Source organism: Bufo gargarizans, chromosome 6 (assembly GCF_014858855.1).
Source record: "Bufo gargarizans isolate SCDJY-AF-19 chromosome 6, ASM1485885v1, whole genome shotgun sequence".
NCBI lineage: Eukaryota > Metazoa > Chordata > Amphibia > Anura > Bufonidae > Bufo > Bufo gargarizans.
In genome coordinates this window covers 247,460,859-247,474,992 of record NC_058085.1, presented here as the reverse complement: position 1 = coordinate 247,474,992, position 14,134 = coordinate 247,460,859, and the positions used below count along the sequence as shown (strand labels likewise).

At 49.8% G+C, this 14,134-nt stretch overlaps 1 protein-coding gene across 1 annotated transcript in view; it reads right to left on the bottom strand.

Moving 5' to 3' along the window:
• RNF20 (ring finger protein 20) overlaps positions 1-14,134 on the bottom strand; it is a 61,015-nt gene that overhangs the window by 35,481 nt on the left and 11,400 nt on the right. Inside the window, exons 2-6 of the mRNA XM_044296470.1 lie at positions 12,479-12,653; positions 12,233-12,400; positions 4,479-4,623; positions 2,088-2,273; positions 1,108-1,226 (exon numbers count right to left, since the gene is read on the bottom strand). Of these exons, the coding sequence (XP_044152405.1) occupies positions 1,108-1,226; positions 2,088-2,273; positions 4,479-4,623; positions 12,233-12,400; positions 12,479-12,607 (747 nt within the window). The 5' untranslated portion in view covers positions 12,608-12,653. The remainder of the gene's footprint in view (positions 1-1,107; positions 1,227-2,087; positions 2,274-4,478; positions 4,624-12,232; positions 12,401-12,478; positions 12,654-14,134) is intronic.

Sequence of the window (14,134 nt, the reverse complement as noted above, 5' to 3'; positions counted from 1 at the left end):
CTATTGTCTTCAATATATTTATTAATGATCTTGTAGAAGGCTTGCATAGTAAAATATCAATTTTCGCAGATGACACTAAACTGTGTAAAGTAATTAACACTGAAGAGGACAGTATACTACTACAGAGGGATCTGGATAGATTGGAGGCTTGGGCAGATAAGTGGCAGATGAGGTTTAACACTGACAAATGTAAAGTTATGCACATGGGAAGGAATAATTCAAGTCACCCGTACATACTAAATGGTAAAACACTCGGTAACACTGACATGGAAAAGGATGTAGGAATTTTAATAAACAGCAAACTAAGCTGCAAAAACCAGTGTCAGGCAGCTGCTGCCAAGGCCAATAAGATAATGGGTTGCATCAAAAGGGGCATAGATGCCCGTGATGAGAACATAGTCCTACCACTTTACAAATCATTAGTCAGACCACACATGGAGTACTGTGTACAGTTCTGGGCTCCAGTGAACAAGGCAGACATAGCAGAGCTGGAGAGGGTCCAGAGGAGGGCAACTAAAGTAATAACTGGAATGGAGCAACTACAGTACCCTGAAAGATTATCAAAATTAGGGTTATTCACTTTAGAAAAAAGAGTGAGGGGAGATCTAATTACTATGTATAAATATATCAGGGGTCAGTACAGAGATCTATCCCATCATCTGTTTATCCCCAGGACTGTGACGAGGGGACATCCTCTGCGTCTGGAGGAAAGAAGGTACACAAACATAGAAGAGGATTCTTTACGGTAAGAGCAGTGAGACTATGGAACTCTCTGCCTGAGGAGGTGGTGATGGTGAGTACAATAAAGGAATTCAAGAGGGGCCTGGATGTATTTCTGGAGTGTAATAATATTACAGGCTATAGCTACTAGAGAGAGATCGTTGATCCAGGGAGTTATTCTGATTGCCTGATTGGAGTCGGGAAGGAATTTTTTATTCCCCTAAAGTGAGGAAAATTGGCTTCTACCTCACAGTTTTTTTTTGCCTTCCTCTGGATCAACTTGCAGGATGACAGGCCGAACTGGATGGACAAATGTCTTTTTTCGGCCTTATGTACTATGTTAGGTAGACGTTGCCTTTCAGTCTGAGAGAAAAGAATCCACCAAACCTCTTGAGTCATGTTCTGTTGCTTCTCTTGCAGCCGCTTGCATACTTCCTGCAGACGCATGTTCTCATTAGTCAACATGGAGTTCAGCTCCTTCACAGATTCCTCCATTTGAGATGGGTCTGAGTAAAACAGAACAAAGGGGGACATTTATTATCTCTTATCACCAGTCAGAAAACTGGTGTCAAGAAATTGCAAACTTTGGCACTGGCACTGCTTGCATACTTACTTTCGGGCGGTTTCTAGCCCTTCTCATCAGTTAATTATTATATTTCATATATATATATAATTATATTATATATATCTATTATATAGATTATACTTGAAATCTACAGCACCTTTGCTTGTGCAGTTATTAGTTTTGGTGCATGGACCTGTACAAATGTACCATAATTAGGGGAGTACATCTCTCTCAACAGCAACACATCTGACACCATTGGAAAAAAAAAAGAAAAAGAAAAGATAAGGAAAAAAATAAATAAAAAAAAATCGCTCATATCATGAATTAGCACAGTTGTCCAACATAAAAATAGTGCCATAGTGGGCAGAGCAGTGGGCATGCACGGGCTCGGTGGTGACCAGCGCTTGCATGAGATCTAAACCAGAGGAAGAGGATGAATAAGGAGAGGCGGGCGGGTCAAAGCAATCCAAGGGGTGCGGTTATCTGGGCAAATCAGAGAGGGGCCAGGGCACTTGCGGCCATAAAGCCTCCGCTGGGCACTTGCAGGCCCTAATTTGCATATTGGTATAACTTTTTTTTTTTTTTTCGTTTGTGGACATGTGAAAGACACAATACTAGATTTTTGTTGGGCAACTGTGCTAAATCATGATATGAGCGGTCTAAAATGCTCAAAGTAGGTGACAGACTCCCTTAAGACTAGTGTGTAAAATGCCAGTCTTAATAAGTCCTCCACAGAGAGCATACCAGATACCTGCCACATGCTCACAGACTTCGACGCTCCTAAATTTCGGGAAGGTCTTACCATTGCTGTTGAGTTTAGTAGTTAACTGGTCCAGCCGAGCATGCAAACGATCAAAGACCAATACTATATGGGCAACAGCTCGACGAGAGGATTCCACGCGTTCTTGCAGCTGAGACTCAATCTCTTCACTGCTGCTGCTAGCCAGTGTGCCCAAGAAAGAGAAGGACGACTCAGTCAGTCCATCCCCTACAAGAGAAAATCAGTCACAGATATTTCGTAGTAAGCGACAGTCTTGAACAGCACATGTCCCATATGTACAAGCTGGTGATCTTGAAAAAAATATCCAATGCAGCACAGATTAACCCTTAATTAACAAAGGATAATGACCCAATGTAGATCAATATAACTTCAAAATCATAGCAACAATGGCAATTACCCTTTTTTTGGACTCCTCCTCAGTGCTTTCCCCGATCTACCTTGCCATTAGGGCCGAAACGATAACTCGATTGAATCGAGTAATTAGACACAAAAAAATCCTTGATGCAAATTTTTGGCATCGAAGATTCATTTGTGTCATGTGACCACGGAGTGGGAGTGAAGCGCTTGCTATTACTCCCGCTCCGTGGTCTCCCGCTGGCCCACAATACTCACTTTTCCAGCAAGGGACCTCCGGAAACTCCACAGCACATCCATGGTCCGGCGCTGCACTCACCTCCTGATGTACACACTCCATGACCTGACACGCTGTGTGACGTCAGACGCAGAGCAGCGCGGAACGATGGGGTGGGGGAGAGCTGCCGGCTCTGGGGTGGGGGAGAGCTGAAGGCACTGGGGGAACAGAGCTGATGGCACTGGGAGATAATATGGCCGATGGCACTGGGGGGAACTGAAGCACTTGGGCTGATCACACAGGGGGAAACGCAGGGTGTTGGGGACTGATGGCAGGGGGTCTGATGAGTTTTTATTAAGGAAAACAGTCAATTTTTTCTTATTAGAATACTCGATTAATCGCAAAAATAATCAATAGAATACTCGATTTCTAAAATAATCGTTTACTGCAGTAGAAGAGGACAATGTCTGAATTGCTCTGCTAATATTAGAGATGTATACACATGAACCCCTTACACATCATAAATACAAAGACATCTGCAATTTATTTCTTAAAAAGTTATATACACTGAGGACCTATCCTCAGAATAGGTCATCAATATCTGATCAGTGGTCGCCTGAAGAAACTGTGGCACTCGGATGAACGCTGCGCTGCGTCTCTTCAAAGTAATTCCTTCTTTTAGACGCAGGGATGTCAAACCCGTGGCCCTCCAGCTGTTGCAAAACTACAACTCCCATCATGCCTGGGCATACTACAGCTATCAGGGAATGATGGGAGTTGTAGTTTTGCAACATCTGGAGGGCCATGAGTTTGACATCCATGCTTTAGAGCCTAGTGATTTGGGTTTTTGAAAAATCTAATTTTTTTTCGGCCAAACAACTGTATCAGCGCAGGTTGTGTACTGTGTTCTGACTCAGGCTCCCGCTGTAACAACCACTGACCCAGACTCAGAATCTGCCCTATCAGGCAAAGGCCATGCTGTCTATCAGTTAAGTGGGCCACCCCTTAGTTGATGCGCTCATTGCCCCGTCTTGTGGAGGCCCTAGTAAACTATATAAGTCCATCACTGATGCTGCCCAGGCCGCACATAATATTAATAAAAACAGATCCTTGGGTGGAGAAGGGTCAACCATTGATGTGCACCCAACAAAAGCCATAAAGACAAATGCTGTGGCTACTACCAGATTGACCCAGGCCACACATAATGTCAGTGACAGTGCCCACTGCTCCCTCTCCTTTACCCTAAGTTCACACCTGAGCGTTTTACAGCGCGTTCAAACGCGCTGTAAAACGCTCAACACATGAAAAGCAATGCTTCCCTATGGGAATGGTTCTCACCTAGGCGTTTTACAGCGCGTACGATCGCGCTGTAAAACGCCCGACGCTCAAACAAGTACTTGAGCTTCTTTGGGGCGTTTTGACACGCGTTTGTGGCCATAGGACACTGCAGTCAATGACACAAACGCGCGTCAAACGCACGTTTACTATTACAAAAAACGCGTGTCAGAAACGCGCGTCAAAAACACGCGTTTGGGAAACGCTCAGGTGTGAAAGCAGGGTTACTGTCTTGATGCTGGTTACTGGCCTGTGTCAGAACGCTGTGGAGTTGCCCACATAGCCCAGCCCCTCAAATTTTACCTGCGCCTGATGCCCAAACTACGAACTGTGGATAACTTGGAATGCTTGGACGTTCTGCCGGCTCTGACCTCAGCTCCTGCACTTCACTACTGAAACTCACTCTCTTCCAAGCAGGTGGGCCACTCCCTCTCTAGATATTTGCCACCATTTGGGATCTGGTAAGTCTGCTCACCTTACCAAATACAGTGAATTGAACCGCTTACCTCGCTCGATGTCCTTGCGCTCTGAATTACTGTCAGAGTCCGGCTCAGGTTCTGGAATAACCAGTGCTTTACGTTCACTAAGAAACTCCCCCAAGTCCTGGTCCAAGTCGTAACGGCCAAGGAGAATGCGAATATTCTCATCTAACTGGAGAGTTGAAGAGTTCAATAAATTATGAAAAGAAATAGAAGGTTTTTGTCAGAACAGATCAGTTAACTACAATGGGCTCCAAATGTGGCACCTATGAACATCTGAGAGTCTTCTGACCCCTGCTGCTGGTGCATATTCTCTGACTCGCCCAGCACAAGTCCATGCAGCAGGACCAGCACACCGGTCAATCCCACCGCAGATCGTAAGATTATAGATAGCACACAAATGGGTAGTACAGTACGAGTAAAGGTTTTATTACTTAGGATGCACAGTTGCCTGTCCTAAACATAACTAGGTAACATTTTGCCTGCATTGCCACTTTAAGGTGATTAAAATACTCCTCATACAGCCTTTCTAAACTATTAGGGCATACAAAAGCATTTCTACATCCTGATGGCTGCGGCCGTAAAGAACAACATCAGGGGCCACAGTTTGTTGATCCCTGTTCTAAACTGATTGTTATATGAACGCTCCGCAAATCTTTTGCGCATCACAAGATCCAAAGAGCTTTCCTAAAACTTGTCATATATGGTAACTAAGGGTGGCTGTGCAGTTTTACAGTACCAGCAAAGTGTCTGAGATTAGACAAATGTCATGTACACTATGCTGTTATTTCTTAGGTGCAGACACTGACCTGCCGTACTGATTTTGAAACTGCAGCATGTCAATTATTGCTGCGTTTTTTTTAGTGGATTTCACCCTTTTCAATAAAAGGGTCAGATGTGCGGAAAATCAGCATCAAATCCACACAAAAAACTGCACACACACAAAAAAATAATCACCATAAACGTGATAAATAGTGCAGTTTTATGTGCAGCTTTTAGTGTGGTTTTGGTGCAGATTTCTTAAAGATTTTCTGTACACAAATCTGTATCGTGTGCAGCGATCCTTAGGGCAAGTTCATTAATGACTAAAAAACGAGATTTTTGTATAACTTACCAGTAAAATCTCTTTCTCGCTCTTTCCTTGGGGGACACAGAAGACCTTGGGTATAGCTCATCTCCCTAGGAGGCGTGACACTAAGAAAAAACTGTTAAGCCCCTCCTCCACAGCTATACCCTCAGCCTGGAGAGAAAGGCTGCCAGTTGCGTGTCCAAGTAGTGAGAAAAGGCAAAGCCCAAGAAGTGGAACCAACAAGCCAACTACCCAACGGGTAAAACAAACTCGGAAACTCGCGTAGATAAAAACAAAGAATGGGTGGGTGCTGTGTCCCCCAAGGAAAGAGCGAGAAAGAGATTTTACTGGTAAGTTATACAAAAATCTCGTTTTCTCGCCCAGTTTCCTTGGGGGACACAGAAGACCTTGGGACGTTCAATAGCAGTCCAAGAGGGGAGGGACTACAGCACCAAGGCGAAGCACCCGAAGGCATCAAGAAACCGCCGCCTGCAGACCAGGCAGCCCAAGACAGCATCCGCTGAAGCCCGAGTATGCACCCAGTAGAACTCGGTAAGGTGTGCAAGGAAGACCAGTGACCGCCTTGCACAAATGCATGGCCGAAGCCCAATGCCTCCGGCCCAGGGGACACCGACCGCACTGGTGAAATGGACAGTGACACCAAAGGCAGAACCCCGCCCTTGGTGCGGTAACCACAACAATAGCCACTCGGAGAAAGCGGAGGAAGCCACCCTGGAGGCCGCAACCCTTGCACGGACCTCCTAGAAACACAAGAGACCAAACGTCGACAAGAGCCGGAGATCTCCAAGCAAAAATGCAAGGCCCAAACAACGTCCAAACGGTGAAGTGTCCGTTCCCGGGGGCGGGAAGGGGAGGACGAATGCCTCGCGGAACTGAAAGACAAACACCACCTTCAGAAGGAAGGAAGAGACGGGATGGAGAACAGCCCTGTCCTATGGAAGACAGAAGGCTCAGAACAAGAAGGACCGCCACTCAGGCACCCGTCAGAGACCAGACGGCTACGGAAACACAACCGCACAGGACAGAAGGAGTAGAGAGAACTACTGTAACGGCTCCAAAGGAAAGATAGGAGCGCCAAGAACCCAGTATGTAGATCCCAGGGCGGTACCGGAGGGCAGTACAAAGGGAACCCAAGAGCCGCTCCATGGAAGAAGGTCTCGACAGGCCCAGAGGGGCCGTGGAACGCTGAAAGAGGAGGGACAGCGCCGACACTTGAAGCAACAGGGTCCCAGTCCCAGGTCCAGGCCGGACTGGAGAAGACAGAACCATGGAGAAAGAAAGGCAGAGAGGGGAAAACGCCCAGCTTCCCACAGAACCCCAGGTAAAAACCCTAAGTCCTACAACAGAACCTGGACGAAACACGGCCAGGAGCGAACACTAACGAGCCCGCTAGAGTCGCCTGGGCAAGCGGGTGAAAACCCAACGAGATCATGCGCAGACCAGTAACACGGCCAGAACGGAAGCCGTTCTACAGTCCCAGTGTGGGAGATCCAAGGGCAACCCTGACCGAATGGTAGGCCTCCCAAGTTACCGAGAAGGTAAGTCCATGGCAGAACCATTGCCGAGAATGGAAAAAAAAAACTCAATCTGCACCCAGCTGGAGGACAGAACGCGGCAGACCCGGTAAATAGGCACACAGCTAGTACAGCCAGTGTGAACAAGGGAAACAGTACGAGGCCGAAAGGAACACCAGAACCATCCACATGAACAACCATGCTCTCCCCAGAGGGGAGGGCAGCGAAGGAAAGCCACTGAAGCACGGCCGGGACAGAAGCCACATCGGAGTGAACTGTACCGAGCGGGAGCCAAACAGAGCCGGCGAGAAAAGGCAGTCGAGACAGAGGCCGGCATAACACCCTCCAACCGAAAGGAGGGGTGGGCAACAGGGAAGCCATAGGACAGCTCAAGAGCAGAACCCCGCTACACCGAGACGCCCGGTTCACCGCCCGCAGAAGGCGAATACCCTGAAGAACCCAAGATGGAGGTCCTCCGGACCTGGGAACGCGAGCACCCAAGAGAAGTTGGGTGACCTTCCCGAGAAGAGCGGCCCGACCTGGTAACAGATCAGACTGAAGCGCAGAGGGCACCAACCGGAAGGACTCACACCACACCGCATCTGAAGAGGAGGAATGGTAGTAGGCGAGGGAACCGTAGTCCCGCCAGAGAAAACGCAGAATTCGAGGGACGCTGCAGACAGCACTCTCGACTATGTGACCACCAACGCAGGGAAACAATGCCGCGGGAGGACGAACGGGTACGCATCTAGGGACCACGAACACACCCCGGGCGGAAGGGACGAAAGGAATGAGTACCACCCAGCTCGGTGCAGTAGCGAACAAGTAGAGCTCGTCTACTTATACATAAGGTATATATATATATATATATATATATATATATATATATATATATATATATATACACACACACACACACACACACCTTTGAACACATTGGACATTCATTAGCTGTTTGTTGAACACCACCGTAGGCTCACACAGGTGGACAGAACGAGCTCTTTAGAGAGATAGCGCAAGGCTAGCTGCAAGCATCGTATCTCAAGAGAAAAAAAGGTATGTTGCAGGAGAAAGGGAGGCATACGTACGAGTAGCCCCGTAAGCAGTGAGAAGACCAACCCACCCATGGGAGGAGAAGGCATACCTGGCCCAAACAACGGACAGAGCGCACAAGAAAGTCCGCTCACTGCAAAAAAATAGTCACTCAGCGAAGGATCAGCCAGAGTCCAACCGTACCAACGGAAGTGCAAGTGCAACCTGAAAGGCAGTCATGCACAAGACCAGCACGGCATGCAATGGAACGCAAGCAGTCCGCCCAGAAAAGGGGGGAAATGTACCTGGCCAACACAGCAGTCGGCAAGAGTGCAGAAGCCCGCCCCAAAAGGGGGGAATACCAAGGCCAGTACCTACTTTGGAAAAGTAGGACATACCATATTCCGCCCAGAAGGGGGCCATGCCCATGGCCGCACATGTCCAGCAGAACGCAGGAAGGTACACTTAGGGAAAGGGGGCATGCACAGGGTTATTCTATCATTAAGTGATTGTGCAAAAATCCACCCAACACCGAATTTCGTGAGAGTGCACCACTCCGCCAATGAAGGGGGACGTGTACCAGTTCAGCACCGCATAAACACGGACAGCCATGGATCGCGTGAGCGTGCAAAAATGCCGCCCATGGAATAAGGGGTGGCCATGCACAAGACCAGCACAGATTCCATGGGAGTGCAAGCATTCCACCCAAGTTAGAGGGCATGCTCATGCCCAGAAATGGGGGTCATGCACATGGCCAGCATCGCATCCAGTGAGAGTGCGAGCACCCCGCCATGGATGGGGCCATGCACATGGCCAGCAACGCACTGGCGAGAGAACAAACACAGTCAGTGAGAGTGTACGTATGTCGCCTGAGGAAAGGAGACATGTCCAAGGCCAGCAGCGAATCCAGTGAGAGTGCGGCACACCGCCCACGGAAGGGGGGGGGGGGGTCATGCACATGGCCGGCAACGGATCCAGTGAGGTTCAGTGTTCCGCCTATGGAAGGGGAACGTGCACATGGCCGGCACCGTATCCGTGGAGAGTGCAGTGTACCTCTTATGGGAGGGGTACACGCACAATGGCCGGCACCGTATCCGGTGAGAGTGCAGCATTCCGCCTATGGAAGGGTTCATGCACATGGCCGGCAACGAATCCAGTGAGAGTCCAGTGTTCCGCCTATGGAAGGGGAACGTGCACATGGCCAGCACCGTATCCGGGGAGAGTGCAGTATACCTCCTATGGAAGGGGTTCATGCACATGGCCAGCACCGTAACCGGTGAGAGTGCAGTATTCCGCCTATGAAGGGGTTCATGCACATGGCCGGCAGCGAATCCAGTGAGTGCAACGTCCCGCCTGTGGAAGGGGGTCGTGCACATGGCCAGCACCGCATCCGGTGAGAGTGCAGCAGTCCGCCTAGAAAAAAGGGGGGTCATGCACAAGGCCAGGCCGCAGCCAAAGAGAGTGCAGTATTCCGCCTAGGAAGGAGGGCCATGCACCTGCAGCCACCAGAACTGGGTGACGCATACTGGCCAGAAAAATTTTATGCATGCACTTGGCCAGCGCCGTATCCCGGGAGAGGGCAAGAAAACGCCTGGGAGGGGGAACATGCCCTGGCCAGCGCCGCAGCCGGGGAGCGCGACATACCGTCTAAGAGAGGGGGGCATGCCTACAGACAGCATACCGAATGATGAGGCTGCCGCGTCCTGCGCAGCCCCACAAGACCAGTTATTTAAAACAAAATTATAATTTTATTTTTTTATTTTTTTATTATTATTACATTATTATTATTATTTATTAATATTACAGCCTCCCTGATGGCAGAAAGGGGGGCAACCATACAGGGGCACAGGCCGTACGGGCCCATCAGGAGCCGGCCAGTACCCAAAGGGTTAACAGGCATCTGGCCTGTGTGGGGGGGGGGGCGGCGCTGCGAACTCTTGGGGGCGGGGGAACCTCCAGGCGGGAAGAATTCGCGCTTGGAGAGTTCCCGCCCCCCCCCCCCCCCCCCCCCCAGAGGCCTGAATTTGCGGCCTAGCAGACCGTGAAGCCGGGGCCTAAATTTTACCGGAGACCGGGGCCGCAAGCATTTAAAGTACCGGCCGGCCTAAGCCGGCCGCGGGTGCCCACATACCGGCCGCGGGAGCCCACCCCGAGTGCCGGAATTGCGGTCGGCAGGCCGCGAAGCCTGACAAACTATGCAGCGCCCGGCCGGCCGGAATGCACCGACGGCCGGCCGGGGCCTGTTGGAGCACAGCTCTAGCCAACGCCGGCCGCGGGAGCCCACCCCGCGGCCGGAAGAATCAGGGACCCGAGAGGAGCGTGAGGTGCGGCCCAGCAGGCCGCGACGCCTGGGCCAAAATTTGCGGCGTCCGGCCGACCGGACCGAAGGTCGGCCGGGCCTAGTTGGAGCATAGCTCGCACATGTAACGCCGGCCGCGGGAGCCACCCCGCGGCCAGGAAGAGTCAGGGGCCCGGGAAGGAGCACCGGATGGTGCGGCCCAGCGGGCCGCGAAAAGGCCAGGCCGCAGCCCGTGGACTAAAGTTTTGCGGCTGCCCTGAGCACGCACCGGCAAGCGCCCCCTCTTTGCGCGGACCTCCATCCTGTAGTGAGGCTGCCGCGTCCCTTATGATCTATGGAGGGGAGAAAGGGAATGGGTGAGTGCTGTCCGCCTTGCGACACCCCAGGGACCAGCCTAGGTCCAGCCACCCAATAGCCACTCTGCTTGGATAGGCTAAAGTATGGGGGTCAGTCACGCAGGAGACCGGGGTGGGGGGAGGGGGTCGTAGGGCTGGAGAAGCCAATCTCTCACCATAGCCGTCTTCACCCTCGGTCCGTTCCAGCAGGGTCGCCCCTTCAGCTACTGGCACCGTAGTGGCAGGACGCTGGAAGAGGGGCTTGGCGTGCGGGCGACCCTTGCGCTGGCGGGATGCAGGGGAGCTGGGCTGCCCTGGTCCACCTTGCCTTCTGTGGGGGAGGCAGCAGTGCGGATGACCGGCACTGGCGCAGCTCGACCCCGGGAGAAACAGAGAGGTCTAGTGCGACTCTGTTGTCCCTGATTGTCTGGAACAAAAGAAAAGAAAAAAAAAAAAGTAAAAATCAAAATTTAAACAAGGAGAAAACAGCCCTGCAGTAGCAGGGAGTGTCTTGCCTCCTTGGACACTAAGCTAAAACTGGCAGCCTTTCTCTCCAGGCTGAGGGTATAGCTGATGGAGGAGGGGCTTAACAGTTTTTTCTTAGTGTCACGCCTCCTAGGGAGATGAGCTATACCCAAGGTCTTCTGTGTCCCCCAAGGAAACTGGGCGAGAAAACCAATGCACGAAAAACAGCGTGCATTACATGCGTTTTTTGTTGTGGAAAAGCTAGTAGATTTATCCATTGGAAAGGGTGATATCCACAAGAGAAATCCGCTGTATAAGCTGACATGCGGCAGATTTCAAATCCACAATACCACAGCTTTTCTGCTGCAATTTTTAAATGCAGCACATGGATGGCGATTCAGAAATTCTCATCCACTTTGTTGGCCCTGTACAACGCTGTGGATTTCCCGCAGGTAAATCCGCAACGGCAAAACCACACCAATTCAGTCATGTGTGACCCTGGCCATAAAGGGGTATTCCCATCATAGACAATGGGGGCATATCACTAGCATATGCCCCCATTGCCTGATAGGTGCACCGCTGGGACCCGCAACTATATCGAGAATGTAGCAGGGAGCGCTGCGGCTGGAGGACCCCAGATTTCCCGGGGTCCGTCCACCACCAAGCACTAATTCCCGCCTCTCCCATAGAAGTGAATGGGAGCGTACCGCGCATGCGCGGCCCATGCTCCCATTCATTTCTATGAGGCCAACGGAAATAGCTGAGCCAGGGCTCGGATATTTTTGGCGGCCCCATGGAAATGAATGGAGGGCGGCTACGCAAGCGCAGTGCGCCCTCCTTCACTTTCGGGGCTCCGTTCTCGATATAGGTGCGATATAGCGGTGGGACCCGCACCTATCAGACAATGGAGGCATATCCAAGCGATATGCCCCATTGTCTTAGATGGGAAAACCCATTTAAAGTGGAGCAAAGTAGAAAATAAGACACAACAGATTAGTACAGATAAGCAGTAGGTAAGACTGGTATGTCGAGACTAGAATACAGACCTGACTCCAGTAACGATTAATAATTAGAAGAGATGCATCATCTGTGGCTTGACGTTTCTCTAGGGTCTCAATGTGGTCCCGCAGCTCATCTTCTATGGCCTGTCTCTGGTCCAACATGCCAGCTAGCTTCTTGTTCTTCACCTGCAGGGTGCGCAGGTCCTGCTCCTCCTAGAAGAACAGACAATCCTAATAAGTAACATGGGGGATAAAATAAAAAACTCTGACAAACTAATCTGGCTGACTTACCGTAGAAGAGACCCCTCCAAGCTTTATAGTCTCCACTGTGGTCCCAGAATCCTCCACTGCTGCCTTCTTTTCAGGGGGACCTGAGGGTCCAGCATCCCCTGCTGATCTCTTACCACCAGCCCCCGACATCCTGGAATTTCCAGTAGAAGAGGTGCCGTGTCCTAGAGGGTTGTGTCTGAAAAAATTAAGAAAATATATTAGTGCCACCCACAAATGTCTCACATACAGTGTAACCAGTGTCCCCGTTCAGTGGCATTCAAAAATGCCCCAGTGTGAACCAGTGGGCCCTATATAGTGCCATCCACAAATGGCCCATACAGTGTGAGCCAGTGCTGCTATATAGTGCCACCCACAAATGTCCCATACAGTGTTAGCCAGTGCATCTATATAATATGATAGTGTCATCCACAAATGCCCCAGTGAGCCAGTGCTGCTATATAGTGCCATCCACAAGTGCCCCATACAATGTAAGCCAGTGCCCCCTATATAGTGCCATCCACAAATGTCCTATACAGTGTTAGCCAGTGTATCTATATAATATTATAGTGTCATCCACAAATTCCCCAATGTGAGCCAGTGCCCCCTATATAGTGCCATCCACAAATGTCCCATGCAATGTAAGCCAATGCCATCCACAAATGTCCCATACAGTGTATCTATATAATATTATAGTGTCATCCACAAATGCCCCAGTGAGCCAGTGCTGCTATATAGTGCCATCCACAAGTGCCCCATACAATGTAAGCCAGTGCCCCCTATATAGTGCCATCCACAAATGTCCTATACAGTGTATCTATATAATATTATAGTGTCATCCACAAATTCCCCAATGTGAGCCAGTGCCCCCTATATAGTGCCATCCACAAATGTCCCATGCAATGTAAGCCAATGCCATCCACAAATGTCCCAGTGTATCTATATAATATTATAGTGTCATCCACAAATTCCCCAATGTGAGACAGTGCCCCCTATATAGTGCCATCCACAAATGTCCCATACAGTGTATCTATATAATATTATAGTGTCATCCACAAATTCCCCAATGTGAGACAGTGCCCCCTATATAGTGCCATCCACAAATGTCCCATGCAATGTAAGCCAATGCCATCCACAAATGTCCCATACAGTGTATCTATATAATATTATAGTGTCATCCACAAATGCCCCAGTGAGCCAGTGCTGCTATATAGTGCCATCCACAAGTGCCCCATACAATGTAAGCCAGTGCCCCCTATATAGTGCCATCCACAAATGTCCTATACAGTGTATCTATATAATATTATAGTGTCATCCACAAATTCCCCAATGTGAGCCAGTGCCCCCTATATAGTGCCATCCACAAATGTCCCATGCAATGTAAGCCAATGCCATCCACAAATGTCCCAGTGTATCTATATAATATTATAGTGTCATCCACAAATTCCCCAATGTGAGACAGTGCCCCCTATATAGTGCCATCCACAAATGTCCCATACAGTGTATCTATATAATATTATAGTGTCATCCACAAATTCCCCAATGTGAGACAGTGCCCCCTATATAGTGCCATCCACAAATGTCCCATGCAATGTAAGCCAGTGCCATCCACAAATGTCCCATACAGTGTATTTATATAATATGATAGTGTCATCCACAAATGCCCCAGTGTGAGCCAGT